This window comes from Rhinopithecus roxellana, chromosome 13 (assembly GCF_007565055.1).
Source record: "Rhinopithecus roxellana isolate Shanxi Qingling chromosome 13, ASM756505v1, whole genome shotgun sequence".
NCBI classification, from domain to species: domain Eukaryota; kingdom Metazoa; phylum Chordata; class Mammalia; order Primates; family Cercopithecidae; genus Rhinopithecus; species Rhinopithecus roxellana.
In genome coordinates this window covers 31015373-31041283 of record NC_044561.1, presented here as the reverse complement: position 1 = coordinate 31041283, position 25911 = coordinate 31015373, and the positions used below count along the sequence as shown (strand labels likewise).

Genomic DNA, 25911 nt, shown 5'->3' with positions numbered 1-25911 from the left:
AAGCTACTTTCTCCTTATTTCTGTCTTCCTGCAGCTTCTTTAAGGCTAAGAATAAAAAACTTTGAGCCCCACACTATGTCTCCAACTCTGTGGGGTCTTGCTTTTTCTCCTACAATAAAGATGAAGCCCAGATTTGAAATCTGAAAGGAGAATAAATCTTAACTGTGAACATCATCTTTCAAAACAGCTGCCTCCATTTGTTTCCCTGAATATATCACACCTGGGCAATCTTTTTCCTTTAGCACCAAGAAATTGCTGAAGGAAGAAATGTTAGATCTAGTTTTTAATTAACTTCGCCATTGATTTCTACATAACTCTGTGTGAGTCACTGTTCTTTAGTGAACGGGATGAAAATCTTCAAGATTAATGGTTGTTACCAGGAATTTTTCTGGACTGGGTTCCAGATACTCTACACTTTCTTCTCTCCTCTGAACTCATTAGCTTACTCTGTTCTTCACCCTAAAACACAAAGATGCACACAGAAACGTAGACACATTTGTGTGTGCCAAATGTACTTTCAGAATGAAAATATCAGGGAGAGAGGAAGGTGATTATACACCACATTTAATAGTTGACATTAAAAAAGTCCTGTTCTGCGGTTTTTCAATACATTTTTTAACGAAGTTGTTTATAGCAAGTGTTATATGTATTGAATGAAAATTTAGTTATGTGTAAGTGAAGAGGAGAGAGGCTGGTGGATCTTAAAATATCCATAAACCAGACTGATACACTATATATTTTAGATATTACAGGTTGATGTACCTCTTTTTTCACAAATTTCTGTAATAGTATGTGAAAAGATAGAATAATATTTTCTAAAATAAGAGAAAAATTTAAAAATGGGAGAAAAACATTAGAAAATGTAAAATAGAATGCCTCAGATATAATTTTTAGTGAAGTGAATAAAATTCGTATTTCCTCCTTCTAATATGTTATCATTCTAGACCATCTTTAGCTGGTCAGATTCATCACACTCCAGTTTATAAATGTTTAGTTTAAGCCTCCTGATGCATTTTAATGAACCATTTTCTTCTGTTTATTGTCAATAAAAATTCTGATTGATCTGAAATCTGAACATTGATTACAATCAGAACATTTGTCCAATATCTGTTATTACTATTGGCATTTTAAAAGTCATTATTTTTCCCTTTCATGTCTGAAAATATTTTTGTACTTTGAAGGACTCAATTAAAAGTTTCCTGGAGTTTTAGAATAATCCTGAAGAAACCAACCAGTTATATGAAATACTAACTAATACCTATTCCTTTCCATTATTTCCCATCACAATGAATGTCACCTCAATTTTCCAGCTAAGCTCCCCTCCCACCTCCCTGAATCCTGGAGTTTTCCTTTGAGACCACTTTCTGAATCCATGGCTGTTTGGATTATGCTTCAAAATTACCTCCTTCATCAGGAGGTCTCTCTACTTCTGGTCTGGTGCAGTTACTGAAAGAATCTTTTGGGTGACTTCCCTCTCATCTCCCTTCTGGTCTTCTTTCCTTCAATTCTTCCTCTACCCTCAGCAAGAGTAACTGGTACCTATCAGGCCTATTGGACCTATTTGCATTTTATAGTTTAGGTACACCAAACTCATTTTTCCTCTAACATAATAGCCCTATTCTCTCTTATTTCCATGCCTTCTAATATGCTGCTTCCTCAGCCTGGCTCCCTTCGCCTGATAATGTCTGAGTCATCCCCCAAATCTTAAGCTAGCTATTCCTTTCTCCAGGAAGCCCTTCTTGACCCAGCCCCAGGTTAAATGCTTCTGAGGGCTGCTTCAGCTTTGGACTTCCTCTGAGGAAGTTCTAATCTTGCTTCTAATACTGTTTTTCATGTTTGTTTTATAATTAGTTATGTGAGAACGGGGACTGATATGGTTTGGCTGTGTCCCCACCCAAATCTCATCTTGAATTTTAGCTCCCATAGTTCCCATGTGTTGTAGGAGGCACCTGGTGGGAGATAATTGAATCATGGGGACGGTTTCTTCCATACTATTCTTGTGGTAGTGAATAATTCTCATGAGATCAGATGGTTTTATAAGGGGTTTCCTGTTTTGCTTGGCTCTCATTCTCTCTTGCTTGCCACCATGTAAGATGTGCCTTTCACCTTCTGCCATGATTGTGAAGCCTCCCCAGCCATGTGGAACTGAGTCCATTAAACCTCTTTTTCTTTATGAATTACCTAGTCTCAGGTATGTCTATCAGAAGCATGAAAATGAACTAACACAGGGACCATATCTGTTTTCTTCACCATGGGATCCCCAGAACCTAGAATGGTACCCAGAATGTGGTGAACACTTTTACTTTTTGAACATATATTTGCTTTTTGGTATCCTTTTCCAGCACAGCTCACTAATGTTCTGAGTATCACTTAAACTATTTATAAAATTAGACTTTAGAACACAAAGATAAATGGGTTCACTTTACCATAGTAACCAGGTAACTTGGTATAAGCTAAAAGTAATTTTTAAAACTCAGCCCAAAATGACTATGTTTGTCTGAACCAGTAAGAAGAGTTTTCAAAATAGCAAACTGCACAACTGACAACATACAGCAAACATACCTTTGCCAACGGGAGCAAGTAATGGGGAACAAACCACGCTCAACTTGTTCTGGAAAAAACCCTGTTGTTTTATTATTATTTAGAAAGCACACACAACAATTTATTGGGGCAAAAGAAAAAATGCAAAATAAGTGAGCATACAAATTTATTTTAAAAGAACTGGTGTCACTTCCCAAGTCATATCTATGTGAGCTTTTTAAACTTTTGTATTTCTTATATCTGTATACATAATCAGAGTTATGGATATAGATATATGGAAACACATCACACACTCATCAGAAATCCTTTCTCCAAAAATCTGTAGGGAGTGCATCCTTTTTCTTCATACAGGTGTTTCCTTGGATCACGCCACAGTCTCTTTTCTCTGAGTTCGTCTCTGATGACAAGTAAGGATACTTGTGAAGGAAGATTTCCCCTTAGTTCTTGACTTTTTCTTTATTTTTTTCTGATTCTTCAGTGAGATTCCCAGTTCTTCCATGATGGCGTTGAAAGAGAGACACTAGGGAACATGAGATACAGACTGTCAGCTTAATCAAGCCTAGCTCATGTGCTGTTGACCTGCCTCTTGCCTAGGTATTTATAAACACAAGATATTGGCCTGAAGGCAGCTCTGTCACAATTGGCCAGTTCCCATCACCTCCTCCTCCACCCACTGGCCACCCACCTTTTCTACTCAGGGCAACTGAGGTGGCAAGTTAGCTAGGCAAACTTTGGGATTTCATTCACAAATGCAGTAGTATAAAACTACCCAGTTAAAGCAAACTCAGGGCTCTCAAAATAGATAACTTACCTTTGCTGAGACACCAAAATAGAGTTAAATTAAGTCATTTCCCCCACTGAGATGATCCAAACATTGACAGGATTATCAAGGCATACGGACACTTCAGTAATGCTATAGAAAATGAACAAACCTTCTCTACACCAAGGCTTTGTTTTTTTCTCCCATGAAACCTTACTTTGTTCCTAAAATAAAATCTAATTCTTGATGACTTTCCTTTCTGATAAAAAAAAAGAAAAAAAACAATTTTAAATTGTATATTTTCTCCAAAAAACAGAGATTCTGGCAGCAGCAATGATGCAGCTGTGGTCGAAATGGAAAATAATGTGGTACTGAACTGCACAGCAAAAACGATGGAGTAATACAAAAGAAAATGGAAAATGGAATTATGATTGAAAAATGTTCTACATATACACACAATATATATAATCTCCATTGCAATTATGCTATATCTGTTCACATGCATAGTATATAAATGGACCAATAAAACATAATTTGCTGTCATTTTTCTAGCCAAGATAAGACCTTTGAATGAAAAATTCCTGCTCAGAGAAATTTCTACAATTTTCTGGTTAGAGAAGTTTCTAAAAAGTAGTTTTCTTTTTGAAGAGTTCACTCTTAAAACATCCTCTAGTGATGTAAGCCAGCACAGGAGGACAAAGGCAGCATGATTCCACTTATATGAAGCATCTAAAATAGTCAAAGTCATGAAAACAGAGAGTAGAATGGTAATTGCCAAAGGCTGGGAGGAAGGGAATGGGGGCAGTTGCTGCTCAAGGGGATATAAAATTTCAATTATGCAAGATAAACAAGTTCTGGAGACCTTCTGTACAACATTGGGCCTATAGTTAATATTGTCTTGAACACTTAGACATTTTTAAGTGGTTAGATCTCAAGTTGTTTTTACCACAATAAAAAAAAAATCCTCTAAAAAGCAAAATCTTTGATAAAGTTTATAGACGTGCAAGCGTACTTTTTAAACCTTAGCACACAAAATGGATATGGTTGAAAGTCAAATGACAATGTGCCACCAGGTGATGTGTCTAGTTTGTAACTGCCTTACAGGAAGAAATGTGTGTCCTATGTTTGCAAAGTACTAAATATCTAGTGTGGTTCTTGTGTATCAATGTGCAACATGTGTATTTGAAAATGTTCTTTTTGTTCCAAAAATAACTTGATGTAGTTTAGAGAATTAGTAGTTTTAAATTTTTCTATTTTTAATTTTTTTCTACTTGATTTCAAAACCAGACCTAGAATTTAGGTTCTAGGTGTAAACTATTGGACTATCAAATGTATGTCTCTTAAAAAACTGGTTCTTTGAATAAAACTTTTTATCTCCTTTAAGCATAAGTGTTTATAGGATTAGAATTTAACTTCCATTTTCTTATAATACAAAAACATAAAAACTCATGTCATGTGTGCTCATGTTCTTTCAAATGGTAAATTGTGGCTTCGGTGGATTGGGAGGGATGTCATGACACACAAAGTAAAACGTCAGAAATATTTTTATGAACTATACTTCAAAAATGTGATAGCAAGTACAGATGCTTCTCACTTACTGTGGGGTTGTGTCCCAATACATACACTGTATGCTGAAAATATTAAGAAGAAATTGCATTTAATACACCTAACCTACAGTTTAGCCTAGCTTACCTTATACATGCATGGAACACTTACACTAGCCTACAGTTGGGCAAAATAATCTATCCAGCCCATTTTATAATACAGTGTTGACTCTGTCATATAATTTGTTTATTGAATACAATGCTGAAAGTAAAACACAGAATGGTTGTATGGGCACTTAAAGAATGGTTTGTCCAGACTGTGTATCACTTCTGCACCACTGCAAAGTCAAAAAATTGTAAGCCAAAACATCATGTCTGTATATCATGAATGAAATATAATAATTTGTTAACATTATACCATATGAAACTTATATGTTGCTATTAAGAGCAAATTAATATTTTATAGAGTAATTGTGATATATAGTATTGTATCAGAGTTTTGCAAACTTTACTCAGAAATATATTTCAATGGAAGAAATATTTTTGGCATTAAACTGGAAGGAATGGAAGGAGGAAAGAAAAGAGTGTCAAGAAATTTGCAAACTTTATTACATATTATACCCTCTATATAGATGGGGAAATTTACTACTGGAGATATTAAGTAAGTTACCAAGAGAAAGAGCTTGCATTTGAACTCAATATATCTGGACTGCCCAAACCAAGTGCTTTTCCTAGAAATCATCTACACATTACTTTTTAAAAATATTTTTTATCACTATAGAGAGCTTTTGTGAATTTTCCCAAAAACTATTATGTTAAGAAATTCCAATCTTTCTGCTTTACTTGAACTCTCAAGCATTTGATTTTAGGCATTTCATTTCATTTTACATTGAAATCGGCAAAATGAATCTCCGAGTGTGACTTGACATACACGGAGGAAGGTCTCATTGAAACCTCTTTTCCCTATTTTGGGTAGAGGAGTGGTCATAGATATTACCTTGACAATCTGTTTCAACTAACTTTATTTTTTTAAAAAAGGAAATCCTCTGCCAGATTTTAGACTGCCTTAAAGTACAACAAACATCTTTACTCTTGACTAACTCCAAGTATTTATTTCTTGCTGCTTGTGTGAGAGCAAATATAAATACAGTTTTATCAGTGGTCTGCTTTCTTGGTCTTTGGTTGCAAACAGTGATTTCTTTTTGATTCTCACTTTGTCTCAGACCGTCAAGAAGAAAATGGCAAGATATTGGGGCTGACCTTTCTGCCTCCAAGTTTTTGCTGTAGTCACAAGGAAAGGTGACCTTTAAGGCCTCTCCCAGCCATGAGCTCGAGTAAACCACACATTCTTGGATCCACAGGAAATGAAATTGTGAAAGTCATCTTTCAGCCCAGAGTGGCTTGGGAGGGGCTCATATTCGTTAATTAATTTGCCTTTTATGATCTCAGAATTAAAGATACATATAAAGATTGAGCTTCTGAACTGGGACCAAAATGACAGTAGCTTTCTAAAACTTCTGTTTATAGGCTTGGGTTTTTCATATTTACAGAGCCATAGAAACATCATTTTAAAGTATTTTGGTTTAAATTCCTAAATCCTACTTTCATGAGAAAGTATCAAACATAATGGCATTCAGCTAGCTGCCTTACTCAAGACATAGTGCAAATAGAGGCAGGATACTCAGGTAGTATTTTCTGGTACTTTGCAGACTGGAAAGTCCTTCAGTAGCCTGGATCTGGGGCCTGGCTTAAAAATGTGATGGAGTTCACATTTTTAATAAATCTACACTTGCACTTCTTTGTTTTTTTGGATGGATCTTGCTCTGTCGCCAGACTGGAGTGCAGTAGTGCCAACTTGGTTCATTGCAACTTCTATCTCCTGTGTTCAAGCGATTCTCCTGCCTCAGCCTCCTGAGTAGCTGGGACTACAGGTGCGTGCCACCACACGCGGCTAATTTTGTATTTTTAGTAGAGACAGGGTTTCACCATGTTTGCCAGGATGGTCTCGATCTCCTGACCTCGTGATCTGGCCCCCTTGGCCTCCCAAAGTGCTGGGATTACAGGCGTAAGCCACCGTGCCCGGCCTACAAGTGACTTTTAATTACAGTTTAGAATTGGTGCCTGGTATCAGAATAAGGAGTTTTAATTTCAGTTATACTTCCTAGTAGCCGGGTTACACTGGGCAGTGTTTATTTTCTCTGGGACTCAGTTTCCTTATGTATAAAGTGGGACAATGCTAGAATCCTTTTCATAGAGCTATTATGAGAATTCAATGAACTGTTACATGCAAAACAGTCCAATGGGTGGCATATTTTAAGTATGCTTTTTCTTTAAAATTAAGTTTTATATATCATAGTATATATTTAACTCTATGCCACTCATTGCATTCACTGTCTTTTTTTTTTTTTTTCCATGGGAGAAATACAATGAAAAGGTTGATGGTTCTTTAATTTGAGCCATCTGACGCACATCTGTGCAGCAATTCCTTTGAGTTGCTTATACTAGTGTTTTAGTTAAAATAGTTCCCATATGTGTTTAACACATAAATTTTCAATGCCGATTACCACTTCTTTTGCCCAGTCCATAACATGTTGCTGTGTCTGTGTAGTTATAGGCATTATGACGACTTGTATTGTGCTGTATACAGAGATATTCCAACATCAGAAGGAAATGAAAGCTCACCTCAGTCCCTGGCCACTTAAAAATTCCATCTCTGTGCTTATGAGCCATCTATTAATACAATGAATCTTTATAATAATGTCTGATAGAAAAATTCATTTACAAGTGAATTTATAGTAATAATGTTCTTGCAGTTTATGCTGTTTCTGACATTACCCAAAAGTAACGTAGAGTGTGTGTGTGTGTGTGTGTGTGTGTGTGTGTGTTTGTGTATGTGTGTGTGTGAGACCTTTCCTTTAGAGGAAAGGAAATGGAGAAACACACGTTAGTCTAGTAGAGATTGAAATAGAAACTTCAACTAAAACTCTTGGTTTTATAAGGAGGGAGATTTGCTTGTTTATTTCAGTTTTGCAGAAAGTTCTTGCTCTTCTCTGATTCCTCAGAGCTTGTGGTGTGTCCCTAAGGAGCCTCTTTTCTTCCCTATTCTGTCTTCTTTGCTTATGTTTACCTTCCCCTTTGGTTTGTTTCTTTTTTAATTGCTGACTTCATGGCACCTCCTTTGAATTAACCTCAAATGTTTGATTTCTTGATGCTTGTGTGAGCCTGAATATAAATTATATCTTCTCTTTACACCTTTACCCTTTTATTGCAAATGTTGCCCTGGATGGGGTGGGAGGGACTACTAAAGTTCTTTTTGTTTTGTGCCTAAAATACTTTGCCTCATGAAAAATGATTCAGGGGAAAAGAACAATTTTTTTTAAGTTGTAGGAAAAGCTCTGGGCAAAATTGGATTTGAGTTTGCAGTATTCAAAAAACTAGGCTGTTTGGAACTGGCTTTCATACTGGTTGCAAACTTGACATCAGACTGTGAATGTCAGATTAATTTCTCATTGCAGATTTAGCATTTATACATTCACGTCTTTCATTCATTGGTAGGTATAGGTGAACATTTCAGAGAACTGCTTTCGATGCTTATACCCTTAAGGATTTTTCTGAGGAATTATTTTTCAGAAGCTCTGGCCTAGCCAATAATACCATACAAATCTTACATTTTGTATAGGTTTCTCCCTTTAATAGGCTCCTTGTTCAAAGGCACTTGAAGTGCTCTGTGACACTGTCTGATAAATTTTCACATTACACATGGAAGAAAAGAGATGTAGGTAATATTGTCATTGTATAGATGTAAAACCTTGCATTTTATGTATAGACCTAGTATAAATAGAAAGCAAGCTAAGATTTGGAGTATTTTTATAAAGACAATTTCAGTAAAATGTAGAACATTAAAGAAATAGTTTCCTGAAAAATAATGGGATTATTATTACTATTTTTTTTTGTCTTGGTCAAATTCCTACCGTAGTTCTGTGGAGCCAGTGTCTCAATAATTATATTTTTTAAAGAAGGACTAAAACTTCACTTCCTTAACATTTTTTAACTCTAAGCTCTAGTGTAGGAGCAAACCTAGGATGGTTTGAGGATACAGTCAAGAAACTTTTTCAGGAATAGGAACAGAAGAATCCTATTTAGGAATTTGCAACATAGAGACTTGTACAGTCTGGTCACCTATCTGTCCACAGATTTCACGCCTTTCCAAGAGAATTCATGATCTAAGAGCAGAGTTCAGGCTTTAATAATCTCTAACTAATTATGTGAAGGCAGGTGGGGAGAGATTTTTGGAGTGGTTTTATGTGTACCATCCTTGCGGGAAGTTTTTGCATTCCAGAACTGAGGATTTGGGCAGCATTTCCTGTGGTTTGATCCATTTTCTGAGCTCATTCACAACCCATGGGCCATGTTTTGTACACCCATCCTTGGAATTTAAAAAAGTGAATCCTAGAGGTTGAGTGTTGATCACTGTATTAGCTTTTAGAATAGTGGTTATATTGATTTGTGCCTGAGAGCTAATGAGAAAGCTGATTCTCATCTCCTGGGTCCATGTAAAGAATGTTGGGGTGAAGGAAATCTAGCTGCTGAAATAAAACTTACAGGTGTGGTCACCCATCCTAATCTCCACCTGTGACTCAGCAGCCCCGTCTTGCCTGGCCTATTTTCTTGCACCTTTAATGCTTTATTTATTTATTTATTTATTTATTTATTTATTTATTTATTTTATTTATTTATTTTTTTGAGACGGAGTCTCGCTCTATCGCCCAGGCTGGAGTGCAGTGGCCGGATCTCAGCTCACTGCAAGCTCCGCCTCCCGGGTTCACGCCATTCTCCTGCCTCAGCCTCCCGAGTAGCTGGGACTACAGGCGCCCGCCACCTCGCCCGGCTAGTTTTTTGTATTTTTTAGTAGAGACGGGGTTTCACCGTGTTAGGCCAGGATGGTCTCGATCTCCTGACCTCGTGATCCACCCGTCTCGGCCTCCCAAAATGCTGGGATTACAGGCTTGAGCCAAATGCTTTAAACTGGCTCCCCATAGGAAATCACTCTTGAAAGCCCCTGTCTTGCCTTCCTTTGGCTACAGCATGTAGACTTCATGAACTCCTTTTTCCTGTGTCTGTTAATGTCCTGTTTTCATTGCCTCCATGTTGTCTCTTCTGCTCCATTTCATTTTTGTTCCCACATCTGGGACCTGATGCCAACATCCTTACCATCTCAGATCCTAGGTTTAAGTTTCTCTGTTTGCATGAATGCATGCCCTAAAATTCCTTGTTCTCCTAACTGAGCTCTTCAAACCATAAAAATATCCCTATGAAGGACACAGGGTTACTCCATGACATCAGATACACAAGTGTCTTCTTCCTGTTGTTCATCTTTATTTAAAGATTTCATTTAGAAACCTTATTCTCTCTCCTCCTCTAACATTAGGGACAATGTCATAGAAAACTTTGAAAAGTGGAGTTAACATTGAGGCCATGTAATATTTTGATATTAATCTGTGTGCTTTTTTCCAGTTCTTCTGAATCCCACTCCTTTTTCTCACTTTTCAAGTTACAGGAAGTGCTTTTATATGCATTACCTTCAGGGTAGGGATGATATAGAAAGAAAAAAGACTCAAATTTGGAGCTTTGAGCTTTTAAATGGACTTTTGTGGATCTATAGGAGACGCTGCAGTCTTTGAAGCTATTGATTACAACAGTCAGGTGTTTGAAACATGGAAAAAGCAGGCACTTTGAATTGTAAAAGTTTGACATTAAATATCAAGCTTAGAGCCTTCAGGACTCAGCCTATAGGACTGAGGATGGAGTGTAAAGAAAGGATTGTCTTGTAGCTGCTCTCAAGGAGAAAAGTTCAACCAGGTGATGCAAGAATCCTGACCAGAGCCTAGATGCTGAGGGAGATCTGAGGAGGAGCACCTCCTCTGCCTTCTCTGGGGGCAAACTCCCATGCAGTAGGATAAGAAAAGCAGCCTGATAGGTGAGGGGACCTGAGAACACGGGGAAACCTTAGCCCAGTCTCTGTCTCAGGCTTTCAGAGGAGGCAGTTAATGGAGCAGAGAAGTGTCAGCAGGGTATGCCATCAGGCTAGCCTGAAACTGTCCTCTGAGACTCCCATGGCCTCCCAAGGAAGCTCTAGAGCAGCTAAAACATTTTCCTGCCCTAGAAAGGGCACGGAAATGGCTGATGGTATAAAAGGGAGCATGAAACATGGCCCAGTCCAGTGTTATAAGCAGAGAGCAGAGACATACATATTCCTGCAGTGAGGGAAAGCTTCCAGTGGGCCTTGTATACCTGAAAGTAAGCAGCTCGCCTTGCTTAAACGTGGCAGAAATGTGGGTTTGTGCTTCAATGCAAAGCACACAGTGCCTTTCTCCTCTCCAGAGTCACTGTCAGAGGCCAGTGTGGTGGCTTTGTGCCTTGGTCCTCTAACATCTCCCTGGCTTCCTGCACTGAAGGCGTGAGAGGATTCTGTGTGGACTGGCTTTCCCTCACCTCATGGAAAAGGCTTGGTGTTTTTTTTTTTTTTTTTTCATTTCAGAGGCTGAATTAGGGCATAAAATAAACTTCCAAGAAATTCTTTGCATGCCCTTTCTCTACAGGGAAAGACCCTACCTTTAAGCTAAACGGACCGTGATGCAGGGTGTTAGCTGTCCACAGTGCACGTATGCACTACATGCATAGTTTTGGGGTAGCAGTTTATGCCTGTGATAGTGGGAATGCATTTTTCTCAAGCTACAAACTTGCATATGCAAACAAATTATGTGATATTATTTAAAAAAATAGAACTCACCTTAGCTTAGAGGTTCCCCATCTGCTAATGCATCTTATTAACTCAAGGTAATTCACTTTTGGTTTAAAATACTTTCTTTTGGTTAATGTCTCAGTTAATGCAAGCATCTCCCCACCTCCCTTCTCTGTTCTCTTCTTTCCAAGGGTCATCTGGGATAAGGACAGGTGTCTAGAGGGCCCAGGATCAGCTGGTCCAAGGCCATCCTCTGTTCTTTTGGCTTCCATGGAGATGTGACATCCTACTAGGTCATGAACACTGATTTCTGTCTCTGCTGTGCCCTCTGAGATGACCATGGTCCCACTGTGGTCTCCTTGTCACATCCACACACTCTGTGTCTTTCCTGCTGTAACTTCAAGTCTTCCAGTCCACTGGTTCTCTCAGTCCTTCCTCACACTCCTCTTGGGTGAGAAGAGCCACGGATTTTTGGCTGCTTTCCCTGCATTCTCTGAGATTGAGGAAGACTCTATCTATGAAACATTTCACAGCTTCACTGCCTACATGCTGTTATTCTGCCATTCAGGAGACAGCGGCATACAAAATGTCTCTACAAGTCTTACCACCTCCTGGCCCTTTACCCTGTGAAGTAAAAAATGGCATTTTCTGTCCAGGATTCCCTTTTAATTTTTCTGTGGTTTCTATTCTCCTGCATCCTCCCAAGTGTGGACTTGGCTCAGAGATGGTAATTGGTTTAGGAATAGCCTCCTCTCAGAGATTTAGGTGGTATCTAACCTTTGTGACTTTCCTCCAATTCTCTCTTTCCTAGTGGTCAGAATCTGGTCTGGGGTAGGAACCTCAGGTAGTGAAACATCATAATCTCTATTTCTCCAACCTTAGCCTTTTGGGTTTTGGCTCTTGACAATTGCAGATAAACTTTTTTGAATTACAACAACTTACATATTCAATGAAACATCTGAATCTTGCAATTAAAACGCATGGTTTTCAAGATTTTTCTCTGTGCTACAAATCTGCAGAGACTACTTAACATCTCAAAAGCTAAGAGTTTAACTCATTTTTAGTTTGAGAGCAGTTCATATAAAAACCCCCATACTTGATGGTAGGAAGGAGGGTAGGGATAAAAACAATAGAAAATAAATGCATGCTGTCCTCTTTGTTTCTCCTTGTCTGTCTTTAGAAGAAACACTAAGTTACACTTACAGAATAGAGAGTCTTCCTATGTGGTCCAGTCCCATTTATCATCCTCTTTTGTGAATTGTGAATGTGTATTCATTTCTACAACTTCAAATAGCTTCCTAAGTACTGATGTCTTTTTTGTTTTGATTTACCTGGTCTGCAGGCTCATTAAGGTCAAGAATAATTCTACTTCTATAAACTTCACTCTGTCTGTAATGATTCGCTTATGATTCACTGGATGGGAACCTTCTTGCTTCTTGATGTCGTGATGGCTGGTGGGGCTGTTTTCTCTATATCCAGGGCGGGCCTTTCTGCCTTAAAGTACTGGAAGGACATGCTGATGGCAACAGGAATTTCATGTGTCCAAGAGAGATATACAACCGTATAAAGAAATATAGAAACAAAAATCTCTTTTTATCACTGCTTCTATGTTTTTACTTCCTTCCCGTTTTCTACTAGAGTCAAACAATATTGTGGTTGGAAAAGAACTTCAAATGCAACCTCCTCATTCCACAGATGAAGAAATTGAGGTTGAGGGAAGTAAAATGACTTGCCCAAAGACACACAGCCCTTTAGCAGTGGTGTGGAAACCTGAGTTCTTGGCGTGTGATTCCCAAGTCACCTGGCTATTGGGCCATGCCCGGCATTCAGAGTTTGTTTGGTTGATGAGGCAACATCAACTTGTACATTAGAAACGTTATTTCTAAATGGATGTTAATTGCTTCCTGGCTTTTCTAAGAATTAATGAATGTTTGAGTTTCCAGGCAAAGGAAAGCCTCTTTGCACGATTACGAAAATAACCTAATTAAAGAGACTTTTGCAAATCACTTGCTAAATAAGTTGATCAGGCTACAGAAGAAATAGAACTGAAGACACTTTGAAGCATCTGATAATGTGCCAAGGAACACTGAGGAAAGATAAATACTAAAGTTGAGGGGGTTATCAAACGACAGTAATTTCTTGGTTCTTGTGGCTGGTAAACTCATCAGGACTGCTTTCATGTTTTAGGTTGAAAAATCGGAATATTTGAATATTTTAAGTCTAAACCCTCCATTCAGTTGAAAAACTGGGGAGAAAAACAATTCTGGCCAAGTTAAATTAAAATAGTTTAGTTGAAGGCCGGGTGTGGTGGCTCAAGCCTGTAATCCCAGCACTTTGGGAGGCCGAGACGGGCGGATCACGAGGTCAGGAGATCGAGACCATCCTGGCTAACTCGGTGAAACCCCGTCTCTACTAAAGACTACAAAAAACTAGCCGGGCGAGGTGGCGGCACCTGTAATCCCAGCTACCCGGGAGGCTGAGGCAGGAGAATGGCGTGAACCTGGGAGGCGGAGCTTGCAGTGAGCTGAGATCTGGCCACAGCACTCCAGCCTGGGTGACAGAGCGAGACTCCGTCTCAAAAAAAAAAAAATTTCAGTTGTTAGGGGGAAATACAGTAACTTTATTCCATCATCCAGGTATTACTCATTTTTGTGTCTATCTGGATGTATGCATTGCAACATGGATACACATTGTTGTGTAGTTTGGACCATTAGCCATATTTGGGCTGACAACCACAAAGTTCGAATTCTGCAGGGTTTCAAATTCACACACTGCATTTGTAATGTTGACTTTCTGTCACAAGGTTGTTCATATCTTTGCAAATAAAAATTCTTAGAAAATTTAAGGTAGAACCCCCTTCTCTGTAATACCAGCCTCTGTAGAGAGAATTTTGAAAGCAAAAATGATTTGAATATGCTTGTGCATATGGACATAAAATCCCATAACTGTGAGAAGCATAATGAGATGGTTCCTAAAGGCAAGTTAAAACTGCAGCATCAAGCAGAAATTTTTTTTATTGTCTACAAGAGTTAATTAATAATACCATTTGGCACTGTTAGATGTTCAGAAAATAGTCTAATAAGTAAGAATGCTTTGCTTTCCTTTTGCTGTTAAAGGCTGTTCAGACTCTAAATTGCTTACTAGGAAATAGACCTTGTGGTATAAGGGTCATGTGCTTGGAAACTAATTGGGATTCATTGTAGTACTGCATTGCCACAGATGGCTCATACAGAACATAATATAATGCCAGTCAAATGCAGTGAGGTATTTGGAAATAATTTTCCCTGGATAGGTTTATAATCATATGATCTAGCTGATTTTCCCAATGGCAAGATTCCTATCCACCATGTATTCCTTAAATAGCTCCAATTTTGCTGGAAAAACTTTGTAAAATAATTCAATTTATAATTTTAGTCTAAAACAAAGTAAAATACAAAGCTTACATTTTTGTTTTTGTTTTTGTTTTTTTTTTTTTTTTTTGAGACAGAGTCTTGCTCTGTGGCCCAGGCTGTAGTGAAGTGGCACAACCTCGGCTCACTGCAAGCTCCACCTCCCGGGTTCACACTATTCTCCTGCCTCAGCCTCCAAAGTAGCTGGGACTACAGGGGCCTGCGACCACGCCCAGCTAATTTTTTTTTGTATTTTTTAGTAGAGACGGGGTTTGACTGTATTAGCCAGGCTGGTCTGGATATCCTCATGATCCACCCACCTCGGCCTCCCAAAGTGCTGGCATTACAGGCATGAGCCACCGCGCCCAGCCTACAGCTTAATTTTTTCCCCTTATTTCATTAGGTTAGAAGCAAACTTATTAGGAAACAAATTAGACAATACTGTGTTTCATTCCTGTTGATGCATTTGTTCAATCTTTATTTGTTTATTGATTTATAGAGATGAGGTCCCACCATGTTGCTCAGGCTGGTCTTGAACTCCTGGGCTTACAGGTGTGAGCCACCACACTCGGCCACTTGTTCAACCTTTTACTGCCTCCTTGCTCTCTCCTGAGCTTAAACAATATTTTTCAAAGTATAATCCACCATCTGTTATTATTTAACAAAAACTCAGATTAGCTTAACAGCTAATCTGAAATAAAACGAGTAAAACCACTATATTCAAGCTAGTTTTAATAAAAACTCATGTTTACTATCTAGTTTTAAATAATGCAACTATTTAGGATTGTTGGGGAAAAAAATTAAGAAAAGCTATTTAAAAAACAAACAAACAAAAAAACGCCCTTGTATTGGAGATCCTTTTAAGAAGGAGTCATGTACGTGACTTAATTTGGGAAAAAACTGCTACGTTCAAGCTAATTTTTATGAAAACTAATGTATACAACTAGTTTTAGGCATTCACTTTCAGGCTTCATTATAAATGCAGATTGCTGGACTCTTCCTACTGAGGAGAAATGTCGGGAGGTAGAGCCTGTAAACAGTAGTTTAGATAATTTCCCCAGGTGGTTCTGATTTACACCAAAGTATGAGAACTAATAATGTAAACATAAAGCTTAAAAGTTTTTTTTTTTTTTTTTTTTTCCTTTCACATTCAAGTCTTTTGTTCTACAGTTTGCTTGAAATGCAGTGGTTCCTGGTAGGATAACTGTGGTCTTAGCATCCATTGACATGACGGCAAGAAGTGGTTGAGAATCAGTATAAAAGGAGAAAGAGAAGAGTGTGGGCTGGGCGCGGAGGCTCATGGCTATAATCTCAGCACTTTGGGAGGCTGAGGCAGGTGGATCACCTGAGGTCAGGAGTTTGAGACCAGCTTGGCCAACATAGCGAAACCCCGTCTCTACTAAAAATACAAAAATTAGCCAGATGGTGGTTCACGCCTGTAATCCCAGCTACTCAGGAGGCTGAGGTAGGAGAATTGCTTGAACCCAAGAGGCCCAGGTTGCAGTGAGCCAAGATGGCGCCACTGCACTCCAGTCTGGGCGACAGAGAAAGACTCCATTAAAAAAACAACAACAACAACAACAAAAAAAAAAAAAACGAGAAGAGTGTGAAGAAAGTAAGTACTCGAGATGATGAATAAAGATTTCTCCAGGGAGGAAAGGGTACAGAAAGAGCAATAAACTGTCTACTTGATAATTCTGAGTTGGTCTAGCTCTATAGTTTTACAACTAATCATGAAGATTATCAATTGAATATCATAAAATTTCCATCTCAAAGATGTGCAGTTTTTCCCTGAATTCCCAGTGGAAAGGGTCTGTCAGATTGAATGCCAAACATGTGTTATACATATTGCATAGGGTTAGTGGCTCTACCTCTGCAATCAATCAAGCAATCAACAGCAATGATTTATTGAGTTCTAATTGTATATATAAGTTTGTGCTTTAGCTTATTGGTTCTCAGCGTTTCCAACACATTAAAATCAACTGGGCATCTGAAAAAATTACCAATGTCCCCCAACTAATTAAATTAGAATTTCTAGAGACGAGGTCCAGAGCTTTTACTATAGATCTTCACATATTACCAATTTGAGTCCTTCTTCCAAGTGCAGTGACCTCTGCCATTGATTTGTGATGCTTGTATAAGAAAAACTGCTCTTAGAGATAGAGCTTGAGCCTCTAAATTAGAAAACCAATTTTTAAAACCAGATTCCATTTTAAGATGCTTGATAAATTTTAGTTACTGCCCATGTGACCAGAGAACAATACTTAGTTTCTCCAGAAGGTACCAACAGTTGTTAACTGATATATATTAGCAGGACTTTTATTAATTATTTCATTTTCTCTGCCATAATTTTATTTAATTATCACAGTAAATGTATAAAGCTCATAATATTACCTTCATTTTACAAGTAAGAAAATTGAGGCTTAGAAATTTACTCTAAAGAATATGTAACTATTTATTGAGTGGCTACTATGTGCCAAGCACAATGCAAGATGTTTTGTACACTGTTATGGGATGAGAGTCACATGATCACACCTGTGTTCCCTGGAGGATGATCTGTGGAACACTGGTCTGTCAAGATGCTGTGGGGAAAAAAAAATCTGCAATCTAATAGGCTTGAGAAGTGCTGAATACTTTTCTGCTTTGTTGAAAATTCTCAATGCACAAAAACTTATGATGCACACTGAGACAGCATGTAGTAAAGGAACATTTAGAGTGATGCTCCATGGGTTATTTTACTATGAAAATTTTATTTGAGAAACATTTGCCAATTGAACCCACTTTGAAAAACACCCCTACAAAACTTTATGTTCTAGAAATTTTGTCCCACTGTTACATATTAAGAAATCGAGACTGAGAAATTTGGTAACTTGCCTACAGCCATTTAGCATGTGGCTCTGCTAGAACCTGAATCTAAGTATGGCTGTTTTAGAAAATTTTCTTCTGCTTCTAAAATCTGTAACTGCAGGCCAATGACTGATATCTACTTCTCTGTTAGTAAAGCTGAATTAAAATTGTTAAAAGAATCAAATGTAATGTTGTATGTGAAAACATTTTGAAAACTATAAAATAGTACATAAATACCAGAATTAGGTAGTATACAGTCTAAAGTAGTATAGAAATATTAACTTTTAAAAGAGATAATTTCTCTGTCCAAATCTCTGAATTACACTTTTAAGTAATAATCTCTGCAGAAAGTTAAGTTTCGTTAGTTATTGTTAATTTTGATTGTCAATACTTCATTAATCACACTTGAACTCTTTTGGTAGCATTTTTGGTTTATTAAGTTGTCTTTGGGAGAGTAAACTTATGAAATTTGTGATTTCTATATACTGAATCCATGAAATATGAAACTAAGAATAATGTTGTATTCATCCCAACATCTGATTCTATTGATTATGAAAATGTGAACTCTGACCTGGGACAAATAGTATGTTGCTTCTAGTTTAATAATAATAAAACAATGTTAGTGTAATTTATGATATTTTCTTCTGAGTACATTTCTTTAAAGAAGGAAGCAAAGCTGAGAGACAATTAGGACAAGAGTCAACTAGTCAACTTTCCTGAATATGCTTTACTGGAGAAATATACGGTTGATTGGAGAGGCCTGTGGTTTCCAAAACTGGGAGCCATTTAAAGCTAAGCAAAGAGAAGGTAAAATGCTATATGATTGCACAGATGGCATATCTCTACTTCAAGGAATGTGCTTTAGGAGATTGCTTGATGTGTCAAAAGATAATCCCATTAAGAACAGAGTAAAGACCAACTGATCCCATATTTAGAAAAGATGAAACACATCTTCAATTCTCCTATTCACTAGGGAGGAGAAACGAGCCCAGAGGAATCATCAGCTATTCTCTGTCACAACAAATTAAATGTGCAATAGGTTTTTTATGTCACCTGGTTGAGTTAGCATGGGAATTATTTAGAGCACTTTGAATGAAGATGGAAAATGAATCTACAGAGATCTGTAACTAATACGTATGGACATTCTTTCCTTTATTTTTTCCTTCTTGCCCTTTTCCCCAGAATACTTGGAATGAATTAATAATAATGATGGATCCAAAGAAATAACTGTGAAAGTGGTGATGTTCAGGAAAGATTGCTCCAAGAACAGCCACTCCATCTAGGGTAAGTGAGAAGGAAGTGAAATAACATCTCGTAGAAAGATGTTCATCAATGCAAAGTGATTGGTAAATAGAAATGAATTAGTACATAGCTGAGGACTTTGCTGGGATCTTCAAAGAAATACTATACAGCTTGAAAAATATCACTATTCCTTCAAGACTCAGAACCTACAGAAGACTGTTAAATTCTACAAGTAAATGTTATTTGAGAGTTTGAGGTTAACGAATTTCTGTCCAGGAATTATTCTTGACTGTGTTCTGTTTCCATGAGTGATGTTCAATTTAGCTAGTGCTCTTCTGTGACACCAGAAGTTTTAAGTTTAGATTTCTTTCTGTGGATCGTGGTTTTTAAATCTTTAAATTCTAAGACATTTTTGAGTCTTTGTGTAAATAATACATTTTAAATCATGGAATCAATTTCAATTAAAAATTATCATTGTTATGGAGTTATGTGTGTACTATTGAAAAGGTAAGGGTTTCGGGTCGTTTGACAATACGCAGATCTACACAATATATGGACAGGGAGAAGAAAAAAGAGCAGAGAATGAAGTTCACAAAGATGAAAAGAAGTCCACAGAATAAGCATCTTGTTTCCATGCTTTGCCCTGTTGAAAGTCTGATCTCCTTTTTCATGAAGGAAGAGTTACTAATTTTTAATGCGTGAAGACGGAACTAAGATGACGAGTGGGACAGAGAAGATTCTTGTAAATACACATTTCTAGAAGTCTGTATACTCCTAATATGCCCCTCCTTCAACATATAGTGCAAGTCTCTTTCCAGTGTATTCATTTCAATGTCTAGAATACATGAGTTTTGCTATCCTAAAGGAATAGAGAATTGTGGCTATTTATGCTTAGCAAATACAAATATCAACAACACCAATTAGCAAAAACATTTTCTACTGGGCACACTTCTTTTTTTAAAAAAAACTGATTACACAGTATGAACTGAGGGCTGTTTCCGAATCCCTCTCTCCTCTCGAATTAATTTGCCACATTCTAAATCCGTAGATAAAGTGGTTCCAGAAGTGGAGTTGGTTGGATGGGTTTGCTTACATTGCAGTCCATAAAAGAAACAAAAAGCCTTGCATGCAAAAGAAATGAGAAAAAAATATAGAAAAATGAATAAATCAGAAGCAAGAATGAATGTTTAAATGAAAATTTACATCACATGAAGCTGGCAACTATGAAAAGCACATTAAAGCATCATATATACAAGCTTTTATTTTTCAAATTAGTTGCATAAAACAAGACACCTCAAGAGCGAATTGAAAGTTAAAGCAGATCAGTTCATTCTCTCTTTTAATAAAAAAAACAGCTTCTTATAACAAGAGCTTAGGGAAGGGGTGTTCTTTGTTGTCACAGTTGCCTTGTAATTCTGGGGAAGATTTTCATGTGAAACCAGGTTATAATGAATCATTCCCAGTTTTGGGCCCTTAAGGAGGGCTTCTACTTTAAGAAAGTGGATCTATTATCAGATTATAAATCAGAACCAGCCACATAACTTGCAGGGTCCAGTGCAAAATGAAAACATGGGACACTTTGTTCAAAAATTATTTAGAATTTCAAGATGACAGCAGAGCATTAAACTGGCTCTGTCATTAATAGTCATAGTCTTAAAATTCTAACAATATTTAAAAATTGAATCAGGAGCCTGATTCACTATGATGACCATAAACCTTTGTATTTTGTTTATTCTAGTATGGTTATGAAGGAATTATCTTAAATCACAATCAGCTTTTTCAAAAGTGTAAGCTGATTTCCTTCAGAACTGGTGTGATTTCCTTCAAAAATAAAAGTAATAGGCAAAAATGGTCAACTACTACAATTGTCCTATAATCCCAAACACAAAAGTCTCATATACATTGCATTTTCATTTTGCATTATTATATTCCTGGCAAAAAAAAATTTGAGGTGATCTATCCTTTTACAAAGCTTACTTTGATAGAAGTAAGTGTTCAATTTCATACTATGACTTTTACATATTTATATAAACTTTTTGCATTAGTACATGTGCTCAGAATCTATACTTACGGGCTGGTAACCTTTCTGTTAAATATCTTTTCATAGCTTTTCCAATTTTGGATTTATTTTTGCCTTTTTCCATCTAGGGTTTCTATCTTACAAGCAAACAACTGTTCAAAAATTAACTGAGTTTGGAATTTCTGCACTGTCTTTCCAAATAGGGCTAATTGGATTTCATGTATAAGCCCCTTCCTTGTCATTAATAAATGATGGGCCTGCAGTGCCCACAGCACCTGGCAGGGATTCAATAGCTCTTTGCTCTAACTCAAAAATGGCTCTTCTGGGCATCTAATTTAATAGACTGAAAACAAGCAAACATCCTTAAAACCCCCAAACTTAAGACACATAATGCAAACTATAAACTAATGAGTCCTAGAAAGAGATGACTCACCTGTTCAATGTCATTATTCTTCCGTGATTTGTATATGAATTCTCCAATAGCTACAAATACAGAAAGGACCAGTCCGGCAGCCAAAACAATGAAGATGCCCCCAATATTTTCCACTCCCAGAGCACTGGCTTCTTTATTGTCTTCCTCGGGGCAGCCATTCCCACGCCACCACTTCTCTTTCATCATATGCAGCTTCCCTTCTTCTTGGAGTTGAAGAATAGCAATAGTAATTTTATCCCGGTAAGGAGAACCTGAAAGTAAAGTCATTTGGATATTGGTCACCAAAATGTTGAAGAAGACATCCAGAAGTATTCTTAGTTATCGACTTAGCGATGACGACATTATGGCTGTTGTGAAACCCCAATCCACAGATTGACTTGCAAAGGACAGGAAAGTTCAATCCTGTATTTTGAAGGCACTAAATACTAAATAATTGGAAAGGAGATAGCTGACATGTTGAGATTAACTTTGGCCCCGACCGTTTGCTCCTTTTAAATAAGGAGAAGCGAAGCTAGGAATTCTATGACATGTCTTTGTTTCTGGTGAGATCATCATGAGTCTTTTCACATGTCAAGAGATTTCATTGTATAAACTAAAAATAAAATTCTAAGCCCCCATTGACTGAATGACCCTCTTTTGTGACCAAAGGGACCCCAGAAAAACCTTAAAAACTTAGTTAGCAGCCATACCGGGATGAGAGGTCAGACAGAGCAGTCTATTTGTGGCAATAAGATATCAAATTATAAACAGGACAGAAGGCCATGCCAGACAAGGGTTAAGTCACACAGCCTTGGACTTAAAGAATAAACGATGTTCCAACTGCTATAAGGTTTTTCTTTTTCTCAAGGAGGTAAACAAGCACTGGCCTCGGGATAAGCAATATTAAAACAATTACAGCTCATCCAACTCATAGACACTGACTTCCAGCCCCTGTTCCACCAGCTATACCTTTCATTAAACAAGATCCTGATTTCAGTAACTTTCTCCAGATAAGAAGACCACCGACCTTAGACTGGTTCTGGTTGGATTAAAGAGATTGTGCCCTTGCAAGCTATTGTGTCCTGAAAGACATTTTGATGTATAGAACCTAATTATAAAACATTTAAATGTTAAGTCTCTACCCCAAAGTGAACATGGATTGTATGTTACATGCATTTTTGTTCAATATGCATGTGTCAGGATCACCTTCACAAATATTCATAGCTCTGCCTGTAACCAGTTGAATATGTATGTTTAGCCAACCCATTCAGCAAAAAGCTCTTGCCCCAACCCCTCTTTTTTCAAAGTGCCTGTCTTTGATCTTGGTTGGACACATGTTTTCCAGCCTACAGGATGACCACCTTGCAGGTTGTCACTCTTTACTTATAAAGAAATGAAGTCTCCATTTCTACTTTTGAAATTTATCGATATTGTGGATACATTTTTTAAGGTAGCAATTATTTAGATCTCACTTTTTTCTAGGCTCTTTGTTGTCTCATACTGTGACTAGGCTTGGCTGGATGACCAGCAGTGCCATTTCTTCTTCTGAGGGGGAGTAACTAGACGTTTCCCACCTCCCTTACAGTTCAGTGTGGTTATGTGACTGGTTTCTAGCCAATAGGAACTAAGACAATGTCTTTCTAACATAATCTTTGCAGATGTTGGTTAGTACATACTGATAAATGCACCTATTAAGATAAACTTAAGACTAGGTTTTGAATAGTTCAAATTTCCTACAAAATTCAGTTAGGTTTGGAAAATTTGCAAGGACTTTATTAATATTATTTATACTCTATCTTCTAGTAATGCCATTGAACTTTTAATTTTATAAGGGTTGGAAAGTGCCAATATCTATCTGTAGATGTAGCTTCTCAACACTGGATTTTGGTTAATCAATGCAAAGGAAGAGGCAAAGTAGTACTCTTTTACTTAATCTCTCCTTGAATATGAAGAACTCTTGTTAGCATTTCTTCTATTCAGTAGAAAAGTAGTGCACCCTGTCTTTCTCTATTTGCAAACGTTAAAGTCTTTCTTGGTGGAAGCACATTGATTAAATGAGGCATCTTAGGACTAGAAGAAATCTTAGGAATGGTACAGTGCAGTCCGCTTACAGTTCAGTACATATTCCATTTTAGAATGGAAGATATTTAGGAACTGAAAGTATGAGTGAAACTGATAGTTGCTGGCACAGCCAAGAATCAGACTCAAGTCTCCTGACTTCTCACTTTTCATGTTGTTTTCATGACAGTGTTCCCGTCCATTGCTCCCACCCCTACATATGCCTTATGTCCTATGGCATGGTTAAGTTAGAAAAACAGAAGTTTAACGTTGGTGTCATTTGTTATTAATTTTCCTCGTAAGACTTCCTAAAATAATCGCCAGCATTCAAAAGCAAGTTTAAAAGAAGAGCAAAATGCTTTGGAGTGAGATTATGGCTTATCAAGAGTGTGAATTTTTGGTGAAAAAAATGGATATTGAAAACGAAATTAAAAGACCTTGGCCATTTGCTTAAATATCCCCAGAATAATGGCTAGTGTAAAAATTAGCACCGTTGATATACCCATAGCAGGTGAGCAATTAAGTGAACCAAGAGCACTTTCTTTAATGTATATGAAAGTGCTTCGAAGAGTGTAAGAATGATTCTTATGTTAGTGGTTGCGGTAATAATCCTAGCAGCATACACAGTGGGTGCTCAGTAAATGTTGACTGATGCTTTCCTTCTGCCTCCAGGCTGCGCGATACCTAAAACATTTCAGACAAATGAAAATCTGATCTCTGTTTAAAGTTGGTCTCTGAGAAAGAAAATTTCCAGCCTCCTGGTAAGCTGTTCAAACCTTAAATGCTCTTGTTCTCTCAGAGTTTTATTTTAAATCTCATAGGAGGTACATTTCCAGAGCTGTTGTCCTGAGTGTCTCTAAGAAGCAAAGTCTTCAATTTTGTGTTGTGACTTTGCCAATATTTGATTATGGGCCAGAGCTTGGAGCCATAAGGGAATTAGTCAGGGCAAGACTAGAAGTGTGCAGATAATTTTTAATATCTGAGTGTATCTTAACTTCAGTTTTTTGTTGTTGCTTAAATGAAGTAAATGACATTGGAAGTTATTTATTATGTCACTTGAAATCTATATTTCATATATATATTTCATAAACACACACTCACACGTGCGCACACACACATCTTCTTGAATAGCAACTGATCTTTTGTAGAGTCAATTCATCATAAAAGAAACATCTCACAAATTTTTCCAACAGCTGTATTCTCAATGGACGTATTCTCTGTGAGGTCTGCCATCTGTTCCAATTATTCCTTCATTGTTTTTAGTTTAAAAGCATGACAGGTTTATAACCACTATGAAAAATTCCTGGAGTATATTTCTTTTCATCTAGGAAGTGGGGAAGGCTTTTCAACTTTGGAACTTCGGTGAGGCTGGCCAAAAGGAGACTGAATGGGTACCTTTGGATCTCTCTGTGTTATATGTATATTTAATGTTAGTGGTACTCAACTCTAGGTCAGCTTCATTCGCATGAAAGCAGGCAGTGATTTTCAAAGTGCTGCATTCATTTGGGAAAGTGGTAGGAAGAAGTGCATTGTTCCCTCCTGCCCCCAGCCCTGCATCACTCACTGTACTATCAGAAATTTTAACTTTCAAGTTATGTTCCATGCTGTAGAAGGAATGCCAATGAAAAGTCTCATGTTAAAGTGCAGACGTTCTCAGGAGAGGTGATACACATTGTTATTTTAAATCATTATTAACAGACAGGAATTTTGGTGCCAAAAAGGGGTGTTGAAATGTGGTGGGGTAGGATTATGAGGTGGGAAATAGAATGATAAAGGTACAGTTTTTGACTTTATAATTTAGTCTAGAGATGGTTCTATTAAGGAACTATGGTTACTCCTCCATGAGGGTCTTGATTCTGCAAAAATTCAGGCAAAGGTACCTACTCTTGCTGTTCTTGTCTGATTTATGGCCCATTTAACTAAAATCAGCAGTGATGAGATATAAAAAATACCGTCTAACTTCCCCCATCTTTATTATCTAAAATGAGGTGGCAAAGCTTGCTTAAGGCAATAGGACATTGTTTTTTTAAAGTCAAAAAGAGGTATAATATCCTGTTAGCCAGTGCCAAATGATCCCCTGAGCCTCCTATTGACTAAATTATAGGAGAGCTTACCACTTGGGGAAAAATATACACCTCACTAGCAACATTAGTATTTTCATCAGGACAAGTTATTGGAAATAAAGAAGCAAGAAGGTGGCTGTAAATCTTCTAGCCCCATCATTCTGCAGGAATTTTATTTGGAGGACATACATGATAACAATAATAATAAAGTTAATTTCTCCCTAGCACATATTTCTTTTTTTTTTTTTTTTTTTTTTTTTTATTATACTTTAAGTTCTAGGGTACATGTGCAT

The 25911-nt window shown here is 37.4% G+C and overlaps 1 protein-coding gene across 7 annotated transcripts in view; it reads right to left on the bottom strand.

Moving 5' to 3' along the window:
• Positions 1-2466: 2466 nt before the first annotated feature.
• The window catches only part of GRIK1 (glutamate ionotropic receptor kainate type subunit 1), a 413796-nt gene continuing 390351 nt past the window's right edge, over positions 2467-25911 (bottom strand). For 4 of the 7 annotated variants that reach the window (XM_010364919.2, XM_010364921.2, XM_030914238.1 and 1 more), the window contains 2 exons: positions 21519-21769; positions 2467-3061 (listed from right to left, as the gene is read on the bottom strand). In XM_010364919.2, the coding sequence (XP_010363221.1) occupies positions 2906-3061; positions 21519-21769 (407 nt within the window). In that variant the 3' untranslated portion in view covers positions 2467-2905. Of the gene's footprint in view, positions 3062-3473; positions 3561-17305; positions 20187-21518; positions 21770-25911 lie in introns of those variants that run through there. The other 3 variants (XM_030914237.1, XM_010364918.2, XM_010364920.2) reach the window with 2 other exon arrangements.